Below are 24,681 nucleotides of genomic sequence, written 5' to 3'. Positions count from 1 at the left end.
CTCACATCATTGTGGAGGAATTCGTTCCCTCTCTTCTGCTTCAGTTCATTGACGTTTGCAGGCATTTGTTTATGCACAGCTCTCACCACAGTCAGATTAAGGTCTGTCAATTTAACTCTTGCATAATCGTTTTCAGTCAAGCTTTATTTATTTTTCTCACATTTGACTCAGGGATACTTTAGTATGAGGAGTTCTTGACTGACTTAATAATTGCAAGCTGCCCAATGTCCTGTGGCTGCAAAACAAGCCCAAATCATCAGCCCTCCTCCGTTGTGCTGACAGTTGGTTTGAAGTGTTTGTGCTGATATGCTGTGTTTGATTTTCACCAAATATGGCGCCGTGCATTTCAGCCAAACGTCTCCACTTTGGTCTTGTCTGAAGATTTGTGGTTTGCCCACAGGCAGTTTTGCATGTCTGAGCAGAGTCAGAGATGTAGTTTTTGTGAATTTGTAGGGATGCATACAACCTTAAAAAAAAACCTTTTTTACATGACTATACATGATTTAAAGGTTTTTTTTTGTTTTTTTTTAAATCGTCACGTGAGAAAAAGTCAACTTTCAAGTAACGTAGTCGAGGCATTTTGAGAAAAATAGAATTAATCCAAAGCTACAATAGTCCTTGAGGCCTTGTGATGTGGTGCTATATAAACAGTGTTGGGTAAGTTACTTAGTAATTAGTAACTTAGTTACATTGCTAGTTACTTCTATCAAAAGTAACTCAGTTACTCGTTACTTTCAAAGTAACTAGTTACTAGGGAAAGTAACTTTGGTTTTACTCAGAATGCTCTTATTAATGTGTTGCTTCCCTGACTGAATGTGCATAATTCCACGAGAGAAATCCCACGCCTGGACCGTCGTCGACTGCTGCCAGGATTCTAGCCTACGTCACAGTGTCACGTGCGCTTTTTATGTCCAACACAGAAACTGCAGTCGTGGTGCTTTCAATTGTACTTGGATCTCGGAAATTCTGCCTTCCGAGTAGGAAGATGTAGGTAACTCCAGACTGCAGATAAGCTGCATATGTGTTTAGTAGTCATTTGTTTTTGTAGAGGGCTAGCAACACCAACCGTTTTCAAGGGCATCGCCATATTGGAATCCAGCATTCTCTGATGAGGCTAACCAGAACGCCGTTTATTCGAGTGTGACATTATTCCCAGGTCCGTGTTCCGATTTCTGAAATAAGTCGAACGCAACACATGAAGTAACGAATAACGAGCCTATCTAAATCCCAGTAACGATAAACGTGTTCCTGATGTTGGCATAATAACTATTTACCTTCTTGTTACCACAATAATAACATAGTTAATGTTACTTAATGTGAGCCAGAGAGGTTTTTAAGATTTCCTTTATTCATGTGTCTGACGTGCCTGATCGTCGAGTTCAGTCATGAAAAAAGGCTTCAGAACCAGTTTGGAGTGAATCTGAAAGTTTTCTCGTCCACTGAGATGAAATCAACTGAAATAATCGACTAATTTCTTTCAGCGGGCCTTAACCAGCAACACAAGTTGTCATCTTAACGTTGCTGCATTGCTTCATCTTCTCATAATTGTTACAATGTTCCCTGGCCTTCCCTCGCTGCCTCACTGCCACCGCCCCACAGTTGCTGTCCAACTCGGTGTTATCTAGCACGTCTGCCCTCTGTGCTGTAACTAACACGTAACAAAAAGCTTTCACCTCGACTAACTGCAGAGGAACCGTCGGGTAGTAACGAGCTGGGCAGCCAGGAGTGAAGGGAGCCTGAAGGGCTGATGCTGCAGAAGCTGTCAGAGTTCTATTTTGGGACGCTCGCTGTGCAGTAGGTGTGGTGGTAGTCGTGGTAATGAGGCTGCAGAGCGAGCTTATATCTGTAATATACATAGCCACCAAGAGTGTAATCTCATTTCGTGTTTTGGTAAACCTGAGCAGCACTTGGCCACACGCCGTTCTAACTTTGGCCACATTTAATAAGTTTGTGAGCTTAACGTGTGCAATTTGCCTGTGACATTACAAATGTGAAAAGCGTGCAGAGCTGCCTGTATGCGATATACTTTTGCAAGGCGACGGCTGCATCTCGTTTTTATGCATGCCTGTTCTGAGTCGCTTCAGAGGCCACACAGCTGTTCAGACGAGTGTCATACACACAGACGCCCCGCTGTAGGTGTGCCATCACTGAAAATACACAAGTTTAAACAAACCGTCCACTTCTTCTGTGCCCGTCTCACACTGCTCCTGGGTACCTGAATGGATTATTCAGTGAAAATGGAAATGTGGCTCAGATAACTAGGCCATGCTATTCACAGCTGCGTTTCATCTGGGAAATTACCAATACTACCAATAAGTATAATAATGATTAAACGATATAGTGGTCTCTGCCTCTCATTGTGTCTGCTTCACACAGACTCCCCTTTATTTCCCTCCTCGTTTGTGTGTGCGCTCTACCTGTCGACACAGCCTCTTTCCCAGCTTCTCTCCCCTGTCTCGCCCCACCTCCCCCGTTCTCTCCCCTCTGTGTGTGCTGCCTTTGCTTCCCCTCTGATCCCCCAGTCTTTTTAATACATATTTAATGCCGTAATGATTATATGCTATTCCATCTGCGGGCATCCCTACTGTAGTGCGAAAAATCAATGGCTTTTCCTCTCCTAATGATGCCAGGAAACATCTTCCTCCATTTTTCTGGGCGAAAAAGGACCTTGTGGGGACTCTGAACATTTAGATCGCACAGTAAACCCGAGGCCCTCTTTTTCCCTTTACAAGTTAAGCTGCCTTTCACAGTGAAGACAAAGACGAGGTAATTCCTGCAGCCAGCTCCTGCTGATGTTAAGCACGACTGTCATAGTGCTTGACTTAACCTATCCGTCGTCATAAATTTGTCTGACTTTGCAACACGCAATCTCTCGTGTTAGACAGCAGCTGCCATAGGTGACATCTGCCCGAAGGCAGAAGACCAATAGTGATGTTCCTGAAACACATTTGTCTGCCTTTCAGGTCGAAAATGGGTTTGGACAAAGAGCCGGGCTTAATTCACCTGGAAACCAGCATCACTGAAGGACGTGAGTAATTGAATTCCGAGTCCGGTGCTCCATTTTCTGCCGTCTTTGTACTGTATCGTGAACATTGTGCTAAAGTAGAGAAGAATTGGGAGTTGTGTGGACAATTCCATTGAAGGGTAATACGAAGGGACAGCGGAAATGGCCGAGTCGGGGGACACACAATGACAACGGACGGAAAAGTAATGCATATATTAGAATGCTTTTAAAAGCAAGTGATTTAGCTCAGGGGGGCTCTTTTAAGTAGAAAGAAACACTCTTCGTCCTGAATGACAATGAACACTGGGATATTTGGGGTTCATTTTCACTTTTCTGGGAGTGACTCCTTGTTCTTATATTTTTAATATTTTTCCCTAAATTTCGGCAATTTTCAGCAGCAACCCAAAATGCCAATAAAAATAAATATAGAAAAGGATTGAATTAAATGCAAAGAGCACAAATTACTGATAAACAAAAGTATGGACAGAAACTTACAGCATCTACTCTTTTAAACAGCACGTTCTAAAACAAAAGTACATTTGAATAGTTTTAAAACCCCTGCAGATATAATCTAAGTACATAAGATTTTAGGGCTCAGTGCTGAACCCCAAAGGTAACTCAGTAAATCAGATATGACTTGATTTATTTTTATCTGTTGTTGAGATAACTATCATTGTGATAGCTTTCTGAAAATTTTCTTGCTATTTTTTTCCACAGAGGACGATCTGTGGTTGGTATTAATAAATCACCACTCCCACAGACTCCTCCCTTCTTTCTCAAAATTGCATCACTGCAATCGACGCGGATCTATTTGAGTTTAAACCAAACAAACAAAAAAGTACAAATAAAAAACAACTTTTTTGAAAGTGAGATAGATTGGCCTTTTATTTCCTACTCTTATAAACCGAAACAACGTTTGTTCTTTTCCTGTTTCGTGTAAAAATACGTGTTTGGGTGGACTGTCATTGGTTTTTCATTTTCAGTCCAAAGTGGAAAAATGGGGGAAAAGTTTGTACAAAAACTAGTAAGAGCCTGTTCTTATTCCACAATCTGTCAGACAAACTGATGCTTATTTATTTGCTGGAGCTATTTTTCTTTAATCTTTTTTTCTGCAAGAAAAATATTTCATGGATAAAATTCAGTTTTAACCTCCTAAGACCCGAACTCTTCCACGGCATGCATTTTTAATTTCTCTTTGATATTCGGGCTGATTGGGACCTGATGAAAGTAAAAACAAAGAATTGGCAGATTTTTTTTTTTTTTTTTACCTAATCTTTGTTTCTAAGAAAAATGAGAGCCATATGTGAGGATATTCATATAAAACTTCGATAGAACAGTGGCAGTATAATGTCCTCACAAGTGGATATCAGGCCCTTGTAGAGCAAAATTGAGTATTTTGGTCTAAATAACACAAAATGTGATGTCCACATATGTGGACGCCAGGTCCTAGGAGGTCAAAGAAGTTAAAAAACACGATCTAGCTTTATTGGTGTTACTAAGAACTTAAAGTCAGGATATATCGGCCTTTGCCACTTCAGTTTTAACCACGTTTCAGTCTCTCTTTAACACTTAAATGATTGTAGTTAGTTTTTTCAATCTCACAGAGTTTGTATGGCACCTCTCTGAGGCCAATACAGTAAGGGAAAGCCAATCATCCAAACATGCATAGCAGACATCAATCGTGTCAGATGTTACAGTCGCACAGCCAGAGACTATCACTATTGATCATGCACGCGTGGGGGGAGCCGGCACATATTTGGCAGAGGCTAACGTGTGGGGACAGGCTCTTTCCCAGCGCTGCGATTGAAGGCAAAGAAAGCAATTGGCTTCTGTGGTCATCTGTCTTCCCCTCCACCCAGCTCCTCCCTTACTGGGACCACTTTATTGACACGAGTAATGTAGGGGCCAAAAGAGGCTGCTTGGCTCTGGGTGAAGGCTGCCTTTCTTCATTGGCTAATACCATTGCTGATGCCAGGGCTTGACGTGTGTGTGTGTGTGTGTGTGTGTGTGTGTGTGTGTGTGTGTGTGTGTGTGTGTGTGTGTGTGTGTGTGTGTGTGTGTGTGTGTGTGTCGGAGCAGAGGCGCTGTATGTCACCTGCAAGCTGCAGAACTGCACCGACGCCAATAAGGGCAAACCATTCCCCGGCTACATTGACCCCAATTCTCTGGTGGTGCAAGATGAGTATGTGTTTGTCCAGGTAGGTAATTGTCCAGTTTGCTCAGTAAGAAATATTACAGAAAAGTGTGTGGAGGAGAAAAGATGTTGGGTTTTCTGGGGAATTTGTCAAGGTCATTCTTACAGAGAGATGCTATTAGTTGAGCTATACGTGTGAAAATCCTTTATCTGCTTTATTAATGTCTACAAACTTTTTTGGCTCACCTTAAGGTGTCAACTGGGGGGAGGCCAATCTACTACGTGTCAGCTAAAAGAGATGTCTTCACCCCTATGAAGCTGCCCAAGTATACGCTGCCCAAGGTAAGAAATATACCTCGTTGGCTTCTTTCTTTTTTCTCATTTCTAAAGGGGAAAAAAATAGGCTTTAAACTTTGTTCAATATGAAGGCGAAACTTTCAATAACGCTCCAGATCGTGCCGGCTCCGTGTGGTGCCCTCTCTGTTATTTATGGGCGAATCAAGGGCAAAAGTAGCTCTCGCAGTGTTTCCAGAATTGTTATTCCATGCTGCTCCATGTGCGCGTGGCCTCGCTTGTCACGTCCCCGTTGACAATTAAACATGTTTTATTCAATCAAGCTCTGGGCGCCCAGGTTGCTGCCAGCTCACTGCAAGGTGTTGCTGGCACAGTCAGAGGTAGATGAAGCACACAACTAAACAGCATGGCCTCAGCTGCATAACTCTGCCCAATAAGCCCGACGTAGTCTTAATGATTGCTGTATCCTCTTAGTGGAAATACATGAATACTAAACGTGAAGCGATTCTGATTAATAAATATGATTAAGCCCAGCAGGAGGGTAAGAACAATATGTACACACTAAAAAATTACATTTCTATTAGCATAGAAGAGATCATGTTGCCTAAAAAAAACAAATTAAAGCCTTTACAAATTTCCATTACAAATGACAGTAAATGGATGTTCTTTTAAAGTGTAATTTCAAGCTGATGATGATATTAAGAGCACGCATAAAGAGGGGATGTTGACTTTTATTGGATAAAAGCAATGAACAAAAATATCAATATGCAAAATGCACAGAGGAGTCGGGAGCACACTGAACAGAAGCTTACTGTTGACACGGTGAATACAAACTGTTTGTTGTCTCTGTCAAGATATTAACGAACATTTAAACTGCTTTTTAAAGAGAGGGAGTTTTAATCATTATGATGTTACTATTAAAGATTGTACTTTGCTATTAAAACAACCATTTGTAAGTCTGTATGCATCACTATAAGATCATGGCTGTTTCCCATTGTAGTTATATAATAGAACTGACACAGGGCAATGTGGTACTGCGCCAACAAATTCACCAAATTCACACATTGCTTATAACACCACATAAATAAAGGTGTCGCGGATGAATACAACAAAATAAAATGATACGACCGAGACAGAACCTTTGGTATTTTCTTAATATAATAATAAACCCGAAATTACTGTGTAATTGTGTAACTTTATTAGCAGCATCCTCCTGAAAATGCGCCAACAACATTAAGAGTAACATCCTCCTCTCTGCTCCTTAATGCTTTCTGGTCACTATGGTAACTCGGAGATATTTCTTGCAAAATAAGACGGCGAGTTAACGATACAAACCCTGAAAACCATAAATTTCACAGCCGAGCGTGAACTCAACGACTCGTGGACCGGTACCGGGGACCGCTGCATTACATGGGCAAAAGTCCTGAGCTCTACCTTTTAATCTTTTAATCCAGGTCTGTGCGTTCCCATTGCTACAGGTGTATAAAGTCCAGCATTGACCCACGCAGTCTTCATGCATCGTTCTAAAGATCTCACTGAATTTCAGTGTGAGACTGTAATGGGATGAAATTGTTGCTGCAGGTTGGTTTGTGACATTTCTTCGCTTGTAGATTTCCCGCCATCAGCTGTAGGTGCTATTGCTGCAAAGTGCAGCTGTTTAGGAACTACAGCAACTCATCCATGAAGTGCCAGACCTTGTAGGATATAGAGCAGACTCTGTGTGCTGAGCAGTGCTGGTCAAGTTACTTGAAAAAGGTCATTAGTAACAAATTACTGATTACTTCTCCAAAAACATAATCCTGATTACTTATTTTCAAAAGTACTTAGTTACTTGACACACAGCCTGAATACGTAATAAAACAACAGACCTTTCAGCCCAGTTCTATTTTTTCTGCATCCATCATATAAAATGTAATCAAATGAAAAAGTCTCTTTTTAAAACTTGTTTTATTAGTTTTAATCTTTTAACTTTATGCACCTTGCATCAAGCAAAAATTTAAATGTATGTAACTGTCTGTGGTTTGAAGAAATTTATTTGCTATTTAAACCTATTTCCTGCATAATCCATCATATAAAATAAAATCATGATTTGTGTTTGCACTCACTCTTTCAAATAGATGCAAGTAAAACACAGCAAAAATTAAATAAAATCAAAGGTTCAGCAGCACTGAGTCCTGTCGCTCTTAAATCTATTGTCCCCTGTTTAGCAGGGGTGAGGCGGGTGGAGGTTTGCCAACAGTGGTCATGTCAGCGGGGGGATCCGGGGGTTTCTCTGGGAATGTCACATTCCCGTGGCAGCTCGCTCAGATATGAAGTTTCATTTTTCACTGTAGAAAGAAGTTTTCTTCCCACACAGAGTGAACAGCTGATGCTAATGTTTTTGTCCCTTTTTAGGGAGTCAGTACTTCCACGCTTTAAACCCTGCATGGTCGTACTCTCTCCTGTACTCCGTATTATCCATTGTTGATCTGCACACGTCTGTTACCATGAACGCTTAACTCACTGTCATGAGACACTCGCACAAGCAAAATCACGGTTTAGTAATGCTTACAGGAAAGCAACAGTAACCTAATTGCTTTTTTTGCAAAGTAATACCTTACTTTACTCGTTACTTTAAAAAAGTAATCAGATTACAGGAATGCATTACTTGTAACGAAGTTGCAAACGCTCAGTGACTGCAGCAATCCAAACCTCGTCTGGTATTTATATCGGCACAAAAACAGTGTGCCAGCAGCTTCATGCATGGGTTCCCATGTCTGAGGTGTAATGTGTTTCGTCCACATGGTGTATATGTCAATTTGTTATTATTGTCAAGACTTTTTATTGTATGATACAGAACAGCACAAACATAAGTTGTAAAGATAAAAACGCTGGGGTAACAAGGGTCTGTGATATCATTTTACTCCTACCAGGATCTGCATGTGATCAGTACGGATGAAAACCGTGTCGTCGCGGCTGTGAGGGAGTGGAACCAGAATGAAACCTACAACCTGTATGTGTCAGACACTTCAGGGGTCTACTACACTCTGGCTCTGGAGAATGTGGTCAGCAGCATGGGCCCCGAGGGAAACGTCATGGTCGACCTCTACGAGGTAAAAAAAACATTCAATTTCAATTCAATTCAATTCAATTTTATTTATACAGCGCCAAATCACAACAGCAGTCGCCTCAAGGCGCTTCATATTGTACAGTAGATCATACAACAATAGATACAGAGAAAAACCCAACAATCACATGACCCCCTATGAGCAATCACTTTGGTGACAGTGGGAAGGAAAAACTCCCTTTTAACAGGAAGAAACCTCTGACAGAACCAGGCTCAGGGAGGGGCGGGGCCATCTGCTGTGATTGGTTGGGGTGAGAGAAGGAAGACAGGATAAAGACATGCTGTGGAAGAGGGAAAGAGATTAATAACAGATATGATTCATGCAGAGAGGTCTGTTAATACATAGTGAGTGAGAAAGGTGAGTGAAGAAGAAAAACTCAATGCATCATGGGAATCCCCGGCAGCCTACATCTATTGCAGCATAACTAATGGAGGATTCAGGGTCACCTGGTCCAGCCCTAACTATATGCTTTAGCAAAAAGGAAAGTTTGAAGCCTAATCTTGAAAGTAGAGATAGTGTCTGTCTCCTGAATCCAAACTGGAAGCTGGTTCCACAGAAGAGGGGCCTGAAAACTGAAGGCTCTGCCTCCCATTCTACTTTTAAATACTCTAGGAACAACAAGTAGGCCTGCAGAGCGAGAGCAAAGTGCTCTAATAGGGTGATATGGTACTACAAGGTCATTAAGATAAGATGGGGCCTGATTATTTAAGACCTTGTATGTGAAGAGCACTGAGGAGGACCACTGATGCTGTATCCACAGGAAAATAAACTCTGTGTCTGAAGCAGGAACATCGCACAAATGCAGAAACCTCAGCTTTAGTTTTGGAGCCTGCAGTATTCATTTTAGACAATTCTCTGTTTTTAAACAGCAGGCCTGCTCGATGAGCATGCGGCCTGCAGGTTTATTACGAACGCTGATCAATACTTTGGAGCTAGCAGGCAGACGTGATGAAATGTACTTACTTTGTCATTTTGCAAAGGAACCCTGCTGCTGTAGGCCTACAATCTTCAGAGCACGTTGTGTGAATATGAAACAGCTTCAAAGTGCTGACATCAACAAAGGCAAAGGGGCATTGTGCCAGCCATATAGATTTTTAGGAGCCTGAGATTATTTCTTCCTTTGATTAATAACTGCAGATCACTTTGCACAACACACCAAATCCAAAAACAGAAGGTGTGCTATGAGCTGGTGTTGAGGCTCTGTGGAACTCACGATGCTTTTAAGTTTAACGTAGAATAGAACTATATCTGTGAATCTAATAATTAAGCCCTTGGTGATGCCGCTCATGTCTGCTGTGGCCTGAGCAATAGAATCGAATCTACTGTCTTGATTGGGGTCGCCACCCGAAACGCATGATGTGCTAAATCTCTCCTCCAAGCGAGATTGAAGTATCTGTCAATTACTAAAGTGGAGTTTCATTGCCTGATGCCACTGTCACAGACTCAATTCAGTATCCCTGAGTCGTCCTGCAGGTCTCCAACAGGGAGTCAGATTCATTTAAGACACACATCGATTATTCACAAGTCTCCAGACAGTCGATCATTTCCCACTCAGGGTTTGTGACTGTGTTTGGTTTTTGTTGGGAATGCAGAAGTAGGCTGCGTTTCCTTGAAGTGTCTGATTTGCTTTTGCAATGCGTTGCGATCGTTTTCGGCACAGTGACTTGAAAATAGGAAAGCAATCATATTTATTGGTCAAATAAAGTAAAATTTCACATAAAGCCGTGAACCGTTCTGATTCTCCAGGTAGCGGGAATAAAAGGAATGTTCCTCGCCAACAAAAGGACGGACAACCAAGTGAAGACGTACATCACCTACAACAGAGGCAGAGACTGGAAGTTACTGCAGGCACCGAGCAAAGACCTGAGAGGCAACAGCATTCACTGTGTGCTGGTGAGTTTCTTTGCATCTGCCAGCGAGATGCGTTCATACATGTTTTTATATGTGTGCGCTTCCATCAAAGAGAGGCCTTGACAGGAGTTGACTGATCCCAGCAGCAACGAGAGCCCGAGCTCGGAAAGAGCAGCGCCCGTCAAAGCTGAGTGCTCTGAGGCTGCTCAGCTGAAAGGTCAGCCATTTTGATTCAGTCCAATAAGCTGACCTCCCATTTAAAGAAACACAGAGAGAAAGACTTGTCAGACAGAAAGGCTTTTCTGTATTTTATCTGCCTTCCTTCCTGAGAGCCTCTAGAAAGTTGGAGGCTTCTCATACTCTAGTGGAGTTTTCACTCACTAGTAAAGTTCAGAATTACAAGTAAACAACCTACCCTTGAAAATGGAAACCGCTTATTTCTTGTAGCAAATTTTTCTTTTCAATACCTTACCTCTTTGTGTATTTCTCTGTTAAATGAAATGTTGCAAAACCAGTGACTCAAAGAGAAAACCTAGGTAAAGAAAGCACAAAAGTCCTGAGCATTTGTAGAGTTATGTCAATACTCCAGCAACCTTAGACGCTAGAACCACTTCTGCAAGAATCATAGCAAAGCAAGACATTTATACAGAGGCCAAGGATGAAGTCAGTCAGTGGATGGAGTACAGATTGTGTATTCGGTTTTTAAATGATGACATATGAACCCTGCTTTCGGGTCCAAACTACTCTTTGTTTTTAACATGTTTTAATGCTTTGTATCTTGTTCTATTTAATCTGAACAAGAACCTAAAGAAAATCTCAGTTTTTAAACCCTTACGAACTATAACTACAGCCCAGCCCTTGCAGCAGTATATTAATGACTAACCTCATATTGTGGATGGATTATCTCAGTCGTTCTCCTCACTGAAGTTTGGTCCCTTTTATAGCATCCTGCCATGTGATTGCATTTGTCCCTAACCATCGGGAACCCTCACGTTAACTTTTATCGAGTGGAAAAATTAGCTTTCATCCTCCAGCTTCACTGTGCTAATGTGTTTATGTCATGCTAACAAAGCTGTGTAGTTAGCCACCACGTAGCACATCATTATATACCAGCTAGCCCAACTTCAGAAACCCTATAAATGTCACTGCTGTTTAGTTTTCTGTCTTCATTTATGTCAGAAGTGATAGCAGAGCTGTACGTTTTAATTGATCAGAAATCCCTCAGTCAGAACATGTTTCCATCTAAAGATTACATACCTAGCGAGCTAACTTCAAACATTGTTAAACTTCATAAATCCTGTTTTCATGGATGCCTGGATGTTAAACTTTATTGTTACACCTGGTAGAGCAGCAGTGCTGATCATTTTATTAAAGATGGAAGACAGTTTGTAACTCTCAGTGATGCCGCAGTGTTCGTTTGACTTTGGGACCTAAAGCGGAGTTTGGACCCGGAAACGGCTAATGACGTCAAACGTAAAGACCAGATAGGTGCTAAGAAATGCCAAAAGATGTGCCTTGCAGACAACAATGGGGGTGATCAGTTAAGGAGAGGGATATTCGAAAAGCACAAGACTGTGCACAAGTTTGCTCACATTGTTATTTTAACAACATTGTGTTAATTAAGAAGCAACCAAGTGGCAACCTCCAGGGCTGGATGATGCTGGCAGGTCTCATCACTGATAACTGGAGCTGATCACCACTGCACCATGTTTGCGGTTTTGATTGCTTTTAGAAGATTATTAAAATCAAGTGACCTGAGAAAAGTATGACCTACTGTGTGGTACACACCAAATTGTGCTTTAGTTCTGTTGGTGAAATTCTAGTTTTTTATTAGTCTACACTCATTTCCAGCAGCTATCTGTGCCCCTCCAGTGCAGCTGGTCAGTGCAGCATGGTAATCAGACTGCTAAGACTAGCAGATAACTCAATCCTTGGACCAGATCTGATGGTTTCTGGCTCTAAAATAACCTACGTGGCAGCCGTTGAAATGCTAATTGTGAGGTTTAACAAATGCTTCGTTTAGATGCCATAGGTGCGTCATGGTGAGGAGGAGCTACAGCCATCTGTTATCGTGTCTGTGGCAGCAACAAAATATACAAGTGTCAAAGAACAAGGGTTAGACGCTTCATCAGTACAAGTTTCGGATGAGCACGACTCACTTTAATCACCTTTTACTAATACATGTCGCTAGATGACAAGAGTTTGACAGTTGGTGTCACTGTAGCACACCTTCACATATGTCCTCTTGAAATGACTGTATGTACAGAAATAATCACCTTTTTTGATAAACCAATTAGCGATTCAGTGGCATGCCTCGCCTTCCACCCATATTATACAGTCATTTGTCAGGAAATGTCAGAGCTTTAATAAACCTCTAAACAGCCCGTCACAACATGGCCTGCACCAGTGGCATTTTGCTGGGTCGTAATGAGAATTGTGCCTGTAAAGGTTAACCCAATCAAAATTAATGGTGAGGCCAGTCAATGGGGAAATGGTGTTTGTGATAAAACATAAGACTTGGGAGGGTTGCCGATCCACATTGAGGCAATAGCAGTTTTGCGCAGAAGCATCTTTTGGAGGTTTTTTTTAATAACTGAGTTTTTGATTTCTCTCTGTAGCCGTACTGTTCACTACATCTCCATCTTCACGTGTCTGCAAATCCCTACACATCTGGAAACATAGCCAGCAGGGACTCGGCGCCGGGGATCATTGTCGCATCAGGTGGGTGAGAGGGAATATGTTTCGAGTGGCACGTCGTCTACATTCTCCGTGTCTTCTTGGACTTCTGAGGAGTTTTCTTTAAGACAAAGCTCATGTTTTTATCTGTCGTTAAATTATTTAATAAAAGGACTTTTAGCCCTTGACTGAAAGGTTAAAACATCTAACCAGTGCTCACTGTTGTTGATTTGCCAGGGTTGTAGAAGGAAAGTCGAACAATATGTGCATTATTCAGTTAATAAAGTAAGGTATTCTATGGTTTGCTTAGATTTTAGTATACAGCAAAGGTAACATGAAAGAGCCTCCAAACTGCAGAGACATTAGTGATTAAAAATGCTTCTCCTTTACTGTTTTTCTTCTTTCTTCTGTGTTAACTTTAAGATATCTGTCTGTTTCTCTTAGTTATTAATCATTTCTGTCCATTTTCCATGACTTGTTCTTCTTTGCAGTTGCACTGTAGTGTTTGTTGCATTTAGCATCGGTATATCACTCCCGCAAGCATGTGACATGCTGGCATCAGCTCACCTTAAAACACAAACAGATACAGTGGGGCAAAAAAGTATTTAGTCAGCCACCGATTGTGCAAGTTCCCCCACCTAAAATGATGACAGAGGTCAGTAATTTGCACCAGAGGTACACTTCAACTGTGAGAGACAGAATGTGAAAAAAAAATCCATGAATCCACATGGTAGGATTTGTAAAGAATTTATTCGTAAATCAGGGTGGAAAATAAGTATTTGGTCAATAACAAAAATACAACTCAATACTTTGTAACATAACCTTTGTTGGCAATAACGGAGGTCAAACGTTTACTATAGGTCTTTACCAGGTTTGCACACACAGTAGCTGGTATTTTGGCCCATTCCTCCATGCAGATCTTCTCGAGAGCAGTGATGTTTTGGGGCTGTCGCCGAGCAACACGGACTTTCAACTCCCGCCACAGATTTTCTATGGGGTTGAGGTCTGGAGACTGGCTAGGCCACTCCAGGACTTTCAAATGCTTCTTACGGAGCCACTCCTTTGTTGCCCGGGCGGTGTGTTTTGGATCATTGTCATGTTGGAAGACCCAGCCTCGTTTCATCTTCAAAGTTCTCACTGATGGAAGGAGGTTTTGGCTCAAAATCTCACGATACATGGCCCCATTCATTCTGTCCTTAACACGGATCAGTCGTCCTGTCCCCTTGGCAGAAAAACAGCCCCATAGCATGATGTTTCCACCCCCATGCTTCACAGTAGGTATGGTGTTCTTGGGATGCAACTCAGTATTCTTCCTCCTCCAAACACGACGAGTTGAGTTTATACCAAAAAGTTCTACTTTGGTTTCATCTGACCACATGACATTCTCCCAATCCTCTGCTGTATCATCCATGTGCTCTCTGGCAAACTTCAGACGGGCCTGGACATGCACTGGCTTCAGCAGCGGAACACGTCTGGCACTGCGGGATTTGATTCCCTGCCGTTGTAGTGTGTTACTGATGGTGACCTTTGTTACTTTGGTCCCAGCTCTCTGCAGGTCATTCACCAGGTCCCCCCGTGTGGTTCTGGGATCTTTGCTCACCGTTCTCATGATCATTTTGACCCCACGGGATGAGATCTTGCGTGGAGCCCCAGATCGAGGGAGATTATCAGTGGTCTTGTATGTCTTCCATTTTCTGATGATTGCTCCCACAGTTGATTTTTTCAAGCCGCTTGCCTATTGTAGATTCACTCTTCCCAGTCTGGTGCAGGTCTACAATACTTTTCCTGGTGTCCTTCCAAAGCTCTTTGGTCTTGGCCATGGCGGAGTTTGGAGTCTGACTGTTTGAGGCTGTGGACAGGTGTCTTTTATACAGATGATGAGTTCAAACAGGTGCCATTCATACAGGTAACGAGTGGGGGACAGAAAAGCGTCTTACAGAAGACGTTACAGGTCTGTGAGAGCCAGAGATTTTCCTTGTTTGAGGTGACCAAATACTTATTTTCCACCCTAATTTACGAATAAATTCTTTACAAATCCTACCATGTGGATTCATGGATTTTTTTTCACATTCTGTCTCTCACAGTTGAAGTGTACCTCTGGTGCAAATTACTGACCTCTGTCATCATTTTAAGTGGGGGAACTTGCACAATCGGTGGCTGACTAAATACTTTTTTGCCCCACTGTAACTTGACAACAGAAAAACCCCTCAGAGCAGCATTGTTCCTGAGAACACGTGAAAAATAGGCAAGGACTCTAATTGATTCACCGTGAAGACAAAAATAAGGTAATGTGACATCAGCAGCCCCCAGGTGGATTCACATCTGTGATATTTACTCCCGTGTGGACCGGCTCTGTCAATAACATGCAGGCACCGGCCTTGGGTGTCTGGAGAAGGCCAAGTTTACCCTACCAGCATGAATGCCATGACCTTTATGAACCACTGTGGGATAAGTCGGTTTCACTGATTTGGGAGTAAAACAATTAACTTATTTATTTCAGTCTATGTCATTATTTCAGCTACAGAATGGTGAAAATGAATGAGAATGATTACTTATTTCTTCTTCGCTTATTTCTTCTTTTCTGTCCCAGACCATCATTTGGAAGTTATTTGGGGATTAAAAATATTGGGAAATAGTCCTAAAACAGTAAAACTTATTCAAAGTCCTGGGTTCTGAATGATTATCTCAGTTTTACTTTTTTCTGCCTTAGTAAAAAAGGTGGCAGATGACATGGGAGACATCGCGGCATTGTGTAAAAATCCCATTTTACAGAGTTATGAGGAAAGGTTAGCTTTAAGGTAGGGTCATCAAGTCCATGAGCTGAAAGACACATTAAAAGCTAAAATGATCTATTGATACTGAGTCTATTCATACACTTGTGATTAATTAATGTTATGTTATGAACATTAGCCCATTCACAATGTGACATGGGATGGGCTTTTAAACATTCCAATAGTTTTGTGGTCTTGTTCATCCGTGGGGGAAGAGAGGAGCGGGAGGTTGACAGATGGATTAGTACTGATGCGATCAATCACTGGTCCAGTCTCTGTGGTTAAAAGCATAAAGGCAAAGCTGTCGATTTATTGGTCAGCTCCTATCCTCGTGTTTGACCACAAGCTGTGGGTCATGACTGATTGAGGATAGTATCAACAGGACAGCTTCCTCTGTAGGGGGCCCAGACTCAACCATAAAGAGGGTGAAGAGCTCATACGGGAGGGGAGCAGGGGAAAGCCACTACCATAGGTTTAGGTCAGATTTTCTGTCTGGTAGGAAACTCCAAGGGCAGAACCAGGACATGCTGATGAGATTCTGACATGCTTGGGAATGTCTCTGAGCTGAAAGCTGGGATGAGACTGGATATTTCTGCTTAAATATCCAGTCTCATAAATATACTGTCTAAGTGTATATACATACACTTAGACAGTATTATAGCAAAATAGCCTTTATAGTAGTGAGACCGAACACTGAGCTCACTGTAGGATAAGGGATCAACATTTAATCGGCCTTTATTTAGCTGAGATTGCTATTACAAGTTCATTTATTGGTCAGTAGCAGGAAACTGGACTATAATCCACATGGTCACTGTTGTTTGGAGTCCTGTGGAATTTGTAGGCAGTAGTCTACAGTACTTTCGCAAGACTCTATGCTCATAAGTTGTGCAATGTGAGGGCTAGGAGATCTAGTAGATCTTTATTTTCTATGTCTGGGTGACAGTGCAGTTTGTGACACATTAAAACAGAACTGTTAGGTAGAAAAAATGAGACCTTTATAATAATAGCATCCCAAGATTTCATCTCAACTCTAAATTGTTCATTGCAGCATTTGTTGCTTGTCTTTTGAAGTCAAAATGAAAGTAAATCTGTTATTTCGACCGCCCGTAGTGCCATATGGGACCCCAAACTGGAGACTTTATAACTTTCAAAGACAGGAAGCAGAACAGTGATGAAAGCAAACGTGTATTTTAGAATATTAATTGGTTACCAACGACGTCTTTCAGACATCTGCTGAGTTCTCCCTAATCTTATGTTTTTAATTAAACCCAACCCTGAACCACTGTCAAGGTGGAAGACTCGAGGAAATCATTATCAATCACTCAAAGAAGAAAGTATCATGAAGCACAAGACAAAATGAGGCTAGAGGAGATGCTAAACATTAGCACGTATACAATTATAGTTCTGTGAATTATAAGTGTATTACACTGTTAGTGCATGATACAGATGCACTGTATCCACAGCACACCTGTACATCACACCAGCATGGTGACAACATCAACTGGAGCTCAGCAGAAATCTAAATATTCAGCACTCGTGTAGCTTGTATGTTATGATGAGTGTGAAGCCTATTGTTTTTCAAGAGGCATTCAGAGTAGGGGACAACTGGAAAAACCACCACCTGGCACCAATTACGGGCTAAATTAAAGCAATTACAGCCGTCTGCACAGAATTAGGGAAGCTTGTCTTAATGTGGTCAGAACTGCTGAATGAGGGATACAGTAATCTGGATTTATTGGTTAATTTAGGGGTATGGGCAAATGTTGCACTGCACAATAGATCTTTCAGAGGACTGTAATTACAGCAACTGTCTGCAGCTGCAAGCTGGTGCCTCCTGCTGTAGAACCACCTCTTGTCTGAACACAATGTGTAAAAGTCGTGTTGTATTTTGTCAGAAATTAATTTCCTTTTTGTGCATCAAACTGTCTCTCCACCTCAAAGCACTTGATCAAGTTTGTTTTCTATCCTTTCTGTGAACTGGCCTCACGTCCAGGCTCCATTGGGGCAGAACTGACCACGAGCAATGTCAGTGTGTTCATCACCTCGGACGCAGGAAACACGTGGAGACAGGTGAGGCAACTTTGTTTTTGGACCGTTGTGATGTCTCGCTGGTAAACTAATTCTGCATATGTGTCACATTTGAGGAAAAAGTATCTAAGCTCTAAGTCTTCACATGGCAACAGCTGACTGACATTTAACAGTTGGTACGAACCACGCTGTCAACTTCTGCAGTCTCCTGCTGACTGAGAACATTACTTTCTTTTCCAGCTGATCACAAGTGACCAGACTGTTAAACAGAACGAGTCCTCTCACGCTTTAGCTCCGTGTTTTAGTTTAACACCACTTTATATAAAGTTTAGAGATAGTTTGGTTGTATGGAATATTCAAGTTTTTAATCTTGTTATTCCATCATTGCAGACTAGAGGATAACCATCCCTCTGAAAAAAGGAGTAAAGGAGTTCATAAAAATATTCATAAATTCATTAATATTATTTTAAATGTTTTTCTGTTAGCATATACTTTTATATAAAAGATGTATGAAAGTCGAGCCAACGTGTCCTTCACTAGTTTTGGAATCTCAGAGACACAAATATCTGATAATTAGTGTCAGGTAACAACAAAAAGAATATTCCAATGTTCACTTCTTGGATGCACTGCGCCATGTTATTTGTCAAGAACACAAACACAGTGGAGAGGCCCAGCTCAGTGACTTGAGTGTTGGGTACTTCTGCATTGGCTTTATTTCCCCCCCAGAGGTGGTTGCATGTCGGTGGATAAATACAGAAATATAGAGGACAGTTGCAGGCTGATCCACTTACCATACACTGTGTGTGTGTGTGTGGTTCACCAACCCACTGGAGAACTGACTGTTTGGTCTTTGTATTTTTCTCTTGGGTGATTTCTGGGAAGGTGAAAACAATGTGTAGGAAAGCAGCTCACAGTGTATATGAAAGTATTTCCAGAGCTGACTTTCATTCACTAACATGGATTTTTAGCTTGGCTTCAAAAAACGTCAAGGCAAAGTGAGCAGTTGGGACCTGAGCATTGAATGTTGTGTATCGCATTAGAACATCCGCCTGTCTTCCTCTGTTTGATTTCGCTTGTCTGTGGACTCCAGTTCCAGTAAACATGGCTGGCTGTCAGTCTGAAATGACCTGCAGCCCTGATCATAATCATCCATGTGGTTATCCACCATCCCATTTAGCTTCTGAGTTTCATTTAAAAAAAAAGCCTCACACATGTAAACAAACCAATGTGCAGTGATGAGTATGAGGTGATTAGGTCAGACATTACCCCTCAGATGGAGATACAGGATGCAATTAGCAAAATGACTGTTACAAAAATAATTTGGGATTTGTTTTATGGAAAAGTTAACATTGGTGGTGGAGAGTGCAAAGTTAGAGTAACTCTATAAGCATCATTAGTAAAATAAAAAATCTGAAACGAATGCATTCATCCACCAAGGCTGAACATTAATCCAACCCTAAGCATGAATTGACTCCTGAGCTCATATTTTATACCCATACTGAACCCAAGAACATCAAGACAATGATGCAGATTATGAAGAAACGAAACAAAACAGTAAAAAGTCCTTTAAAAATGTCAAAATCTTGAAATTGACTTTAAAAGTTTATCAAACAAATAATCAAATACCTCATCAGAAAAGGTAAGAGCCAGGAAACCCCTTAAATTTTCATCCACATATAAATAAGACCAATTAAAAAATCAACATCATTGTTCAGAAACAAACTCATCCCCACAGCTTCTATTCGGGCGCCACAACGTTCTAATCAGATCAGTTGTTCTTGTTTCCAAGCACAAACAAATTTTAATTTAAGAGTCACAAAGTTTGCCAAGTCACTGCTGTTGGCGAAGATCAACTTCCTGCAATTACACAATCATGCAGTGCAGCAAATATGTTATATTTATTAATATTACAGCCTCATGTCTGATAATTAATTTTTCCAACGATGTGCCCCGTTAAATCTTGAACAAACAGCCGCTCGCCATATGGAGCACAATGAACCGACTGACCTCCTGTCCTCTCGCTGAAAACATCCTCCTCCTCGCTCGTTGCCTATCCTCAAGTTTAGAATATAAGTCCTCAGACAACAGCCAGATTTTTTTAAGGTCACCAATCATATTACTTCTAAAGACCGGCTGAATTCATTGGCTGCATAAACCGCACATTAGACGGCCTCTACATCACTAGATTCACTTCAGTTTATGAGGCTTGTTTCTAATTAAACACAGCAATGAAAAATAATTATTTGGAAGGTAATGTAGCAAAGCAGGGCCATGATTTGCATGTATGAGTGTGTCTGTTGTGAAAAATGACAGGGTGGGTGTGTGCAAATGTGTATACAAGTAAGAGTACATCAAGCGTTTTTGTCCCAGCAGATTTTTGATGAGGAGTATGCAGTGCTGTATCTTGACCAAGGAGGGGCTTTGGTGGCAATAAGACACACTCCGCTTCCCATCCGACACCTGTGGTGAGTCATTATGACAGAGACGCCATTTGTCACAGCATGACTAATTTTCTCTGAGGAAACTGCAAGTCCTAAGTTAGTCAAGTAAAGGCAAACGAGTTTGTCTTGGAACGAAGGGAGGGTACGACTCTGTTTAGAAAACCTTGGATGATTGTCATTCGGCTTTCTGGGTTTGAGACTGTAATGACTTTTGCTCTCACTGATCAGCGTTCTCCGAGCGGAGAACCTTCAGCCCTGCGCGGAATATAAAATAAAGTCGTTAGACAACTCTCAGGGTCATTAGTGTGCGCACACAGTTGAGGGATTAGCAGCGGCCCCTTGTGAAGCAGCTGTTTGTGTTCCCAGGTTGAGCTTCGACGAAGGACGGCAGTGGAACAAATACAGCTTCACCAACACGCCCTTGTTTGTGGACGGGGTGCTCGGAGAGCCCGGAGAGGAGACTCTCATCATGACGTGAGTAGAAAAAAAACAGAGGAACAGCAAATTGCTGGTGTCTTTAAATGCGCGCTCTCTCGCGTCGTGACCCGAGCCTGTGCCGCTTCCATCTATAGCTCTGCTCTATTCAGGATTCCTGACTGTGCGTTTTCCTTTTCATGAATAAAAAGGTTTCTGTCAAGGTCTAGCCAACATCAAAACTGGCTGTCTGCTGATTATGATCACAGGAGATCAATGCTTCAGCGACAACCTGACTGCCCATTTGAAGAGCATGAAGAAGAGTGATCAAAAAATGCCTGAGAAAACAGACGAGAAACTTTATTTCTTTATAAAGTTTTAACTGCATTAGAAAGTGGAGAGAGGCATGGGGATGATTTAGCGTGCCCTCAGAAATCAGATTTATGAAGATTCCTTCTGTGTTCTTTCAAATTTATTATTAGAACAGCCCAGAGCAGAAGTGCGTGCATATGCTATGACGCAGCACTGCTCCCTTATTGGAGCAGAGATTTAGGACTTTGGGACGTGTTACCACAGCCATTACATCAATGTTTCATGATACCTGCCATAAATGACAGACTGACAGCTGGCTGTGGAGTCGGCCTTACAGGAGAGTGATAGGGCACAGCTGGAGAGAGAAAAAGGAAAATGCAGCTCTTCTTTTGGTGGGACTCGAGGGTGGGGAGCTAAAGGCGATGCTGGTAGAATAAGTTCTCGAATGCAGAGCCTCTGAGCTGGCAGACACACCATTAGTTTTCATAAGACCATCATGCACTGTTTTCTTATCAATTTGTACTCATTTTTACAGTAAGTGCCTGTCATGGCTGGGTGCCTCAGAAGCTAATTGACAGATTGATTGTGATAAATATGCTGTGGTATGAATGGTGAGGAGGGGTCAGTGCAAAGACACGCAGCCACTCAATTTAGCTAGAGATGGAATATTTATCCACTTAGTCTCATAACCTTGGATTGTGTTTTGTTCCTGACCAGTACATAAAAAAAATATGGCTTTTCGTTCTGATTAAGTTAAACTTTAAAAGAAAAGGTTTTTAGTAACAGCATAACGCTGGAAATTATATACTGTGGATTTCGTTTTTAGATTGGGAACATTTCAAGTGTTAGTCACTGTTAACGAATCGCATGTAAAGACTAAAGCCTTCCAGCAGAACAATTTATTGCACAATATGTCTTATTTTCCATGTTTCATTTCAGTCTGTGCTGACACCATAAAATAAAACCAACAAACCCTTTATTGGATAGGGAAGCTGTGTGGAGGTGACAAAGTAAGCTGAGGTTGAACTTTCTGTTGGCTCTCTATAGTCGCTGCACAACTATTTCTGTCACGTGTGCTTTGAATGAAAAGTTGGATGCCTTCTCGAGTCTAATGTGTTTTCCAATTTCCCAGCTCCCTACTAGAATCCAGCAACTGGTGGTCACTTGCTGCAAGACAGAGCCATGCAACAGCGACTCTTTTTGTTTTAACTTCCATGTCTCTGGCAGTATGTCTAGGGTTAGGGTTGTGAGTGTAGGCCGGGTTTGGGTTTGGTTAATGTGCTCTCCTTTACATAGATTTTTCACCTCTTTGCACTACTTACATCGAAACACTTTTAACAGTAAAACTGTACCTACAAAATGAATGAGAGTTCACTTGAAATCCAGCATTTAGTCCCTGAAATCTTTTTAGCATGTTGCGAAAGCCTAAGCCCTAAGCCTAGACAAATCACTGGTGACTGGATGGATTTCAAGAGTGACTTCAGTCATGCTATCAAGTGATCAAGTAAATAATAAGCAGTTGTGCTTTACAAGATACCGAGCTGAATTCTGGCTCAAACCTCCTGTAGCCTCTCTTTCTGGTGCTCTGCTTTCCTTCCACAGTCCAAAGATATGCTCTCATCTGTGATGGATGAGGAGCCAGCCCAGGGTGTACCCTACGTTTCGCCCTACACCTGCGGGGATAGGCTCCAGCATCCCGATGATGCTTACTTGGATAAGTGGTTAACAAAGTGGATCATTGGATGGATGAATAAGGTTTCAAAGAGGCAGACTGCTAGATTAGTAAATTAAAAATACAATGGAGGATAAAAAGTGCCTTTCTGTTACCTGTTGGTTCTTCCAATGATGGATCGCAGGCGGCAGATCTTGTGTGTTTTAAGTGAGGAGCCAAATGCACACAACGCAGGCGGGACTGATCTTAACAAAAGTGCAGATTTATTCGGACTAATGGCAAAACAGACAAAACAAAAGGCAAAAGGCAAAGTCAGAGTTTAGATAAACTGAACTGGGAGAGCTAACCTAAACACTAAACTTGGACACAGGGAACGTGGATGGTGACACGAGGAACCTAGACATGGAGACCTGGAACATGATAAGAACAGACAACCCGGCAATGACCACATATTATAAACACACGAGGGTGACGAGGGAAGTGGAAACGCTGGGGAACACAGCTGGGACGAATAGACATAATGACACAGGAGGAAGGAAAACTGAACACAGAATGCAAGACTGTCAAAATAAAACAGGAAACAGACTAAGATGCACAGCTCAACACTGGGCCCGGGGAGAGAAACAGACTTAGAAATAGAAACGGGAGACCAAACACAAAGACATGACGAGGACTTGGGGAATTAGAGAGAGAGAGACACAGAGAGGAGAGAGGGAGGGACGAGGGAGACATGGCAGGGTGGGGAACATGAGAGCAGAAAAGGGAGAAGAGACATAACAACAAGGCTAAGACCCAGAGATCCCAAGAGAGAGGGACACAAGGACACAAAGAGAACCTACTAGACAACTATAGACTTCAAAGACAAGAAAAACTCAAAACATTGAAAGAACTAAACTGAAGGCTAAACTGTAAACATTGAACTTAAACCCTCTTTATAATGTGAGAGTCACAAACACACTATAATCTCAAAAGAGCCAGTGCCCTGACACAAACCTGTAAATCTTATATATCTATGCTTGCAGCAGTTTTCTTGCACGGATCATCTGTTGAAGCATTTGTCTCTTTCACTCACAGTCTTTATCAGCTGTTTAGTATTTCACTTTTAAAGGCTCTCTGTAATTTCCTAAAACAGCTGTCCACTGCTGGTAGTATCAAATGCTAGCTAATGAAGTTGTTTATTTCTGGTTGCATTTTCAGTTTGATGCTCTGAAGTGTATTTGGGGCATCCGAAAGCTGAACGCGCAGGATCAGCGTTAATAGACCTCCGTGCTTCCTTTCACGATAACGATGGCTCACGACATTCAGCGCAACAATGAGCCTCACAGATGTGTTTTTAATCATGTGTGGTCAAAAAAACATCAGCTCTGTGGCCTAGATGATAAGATTCATCAGACAGTGCTTATTAGCAGGATGAATTCACTCCCGGCTTTGATCTTCGTGTGGGATTTGCTCACCAGACTTTTCCTTTAACATCGTTTTAGTTCGATCATTATCCAAATCGTGTTTTGTATTTAACGAGTGCAGCGTGTGTGTCTGCTTTCTTTTTTCAGGATATTTGGACATGTCAGTCATCGATCGGAGTGGCAACTGGTGAAAATAGACTTCAGGTCCATTTTCAACAGGAGGTGTATAGAGGCAGATTATCAGACATGGCACCTGCACAACCAGGTACAGCATTTAATCAGATCAGGATAGAGTTTTGATTCTTTTTACACCCTGTACAAAATGTTTTAGAGCCTTTAATTATATTTCAAAACTATTTTTAATTAAATAACATTTCAAAGAGGCAGACTATTAAAATGATTTTTAATTTAAAAAGTATACTAATGAGCTGCTTCAGTAAAACACATCATTATGAAACCAGGTCTAAGTACCCTAGCTATACGAACCCCAAGTGCAATGTTTAGCAGAAAAACTAAATAACTTTGAATTATAGACAGTTTCCCCTTTGACTGCATGTCTTGAAAAGCCAAAATT

General features: G+C 41.6%; 1 protein-coding gene across 7 annotated transcripts in view; it reads left to right on the top strand.

Annotated features, from left to right (window-relative positions):
* Positions 1–24,681, top strand: part of sorcs1 (sortilin-related VPS10 domain containing receptor 1) — a 203,731-nt gene that overhangs the window by 141,432 nt on the left and 37,618 nt on the right. For all 7 annotated transcript variants that reach the window (XR_013909575.1, XR_013909576.1, XR_013909577.1 and 4 more), the window contains exons 6-15: positions 2,964–3,028; positions 5,084–5,202; positions 5,391–5,480; positions 8,345–8,524; positions 10,286–10,432; positions 13,009–13,111; positions 17,831–17,907; positions 20,239–20,330; positions 20,673–20,780; positions 24,255–24,372. Coding sequence is in view for 3 of the 7 variants with exons in the window: in XM_026169679.2 (XP_026025464.2) it covers positions 2,964–3,028; positions 5,084–5,202; positions 5,391–5,480; positions 8,345–8,524; positions 10,286–10,432; positions 13,009–13,111; positions 17,831–17,907; positions 20,239–20,330; positions 20,673–20,780; positions 24,255–24,372 (1,099 nt within the window). In the remaining 4 variants the exon portion in view is untranslated. The remainder of the gene's footprint in view (positions 1–2,963; positions 3,029–5,083; positions 5,203–5,390; positions 5,481–8,344; positions 8,525–10,285; positions 10,433–13,008; positions 13,112–17,830; positions 17,908–20,238; positions 20,331–20,672; positions 20,781–24,254; positions 24,373–24,681) is intronic.

The sequence above is a fragment of the Astatotilapia calliptera genome, chromosome 6 (assembly GCF_964374335.1).
Source record: "Astatotilapia calliptera chromosome 6, fAstCal68.1, whole genome shotgun sequence".
Classification (NCBI taxonomy): Eukaryota; Metazoa; Chordata; class Actinopteri; order Cichliformes; family Cichlidae; genus Astatotilapia; species Astatotilapia calliptera.
Note: the sequence above shows the minus strand (reverse complement) of the source record. Positions and strands in the feature narration are given on the sequence as shown.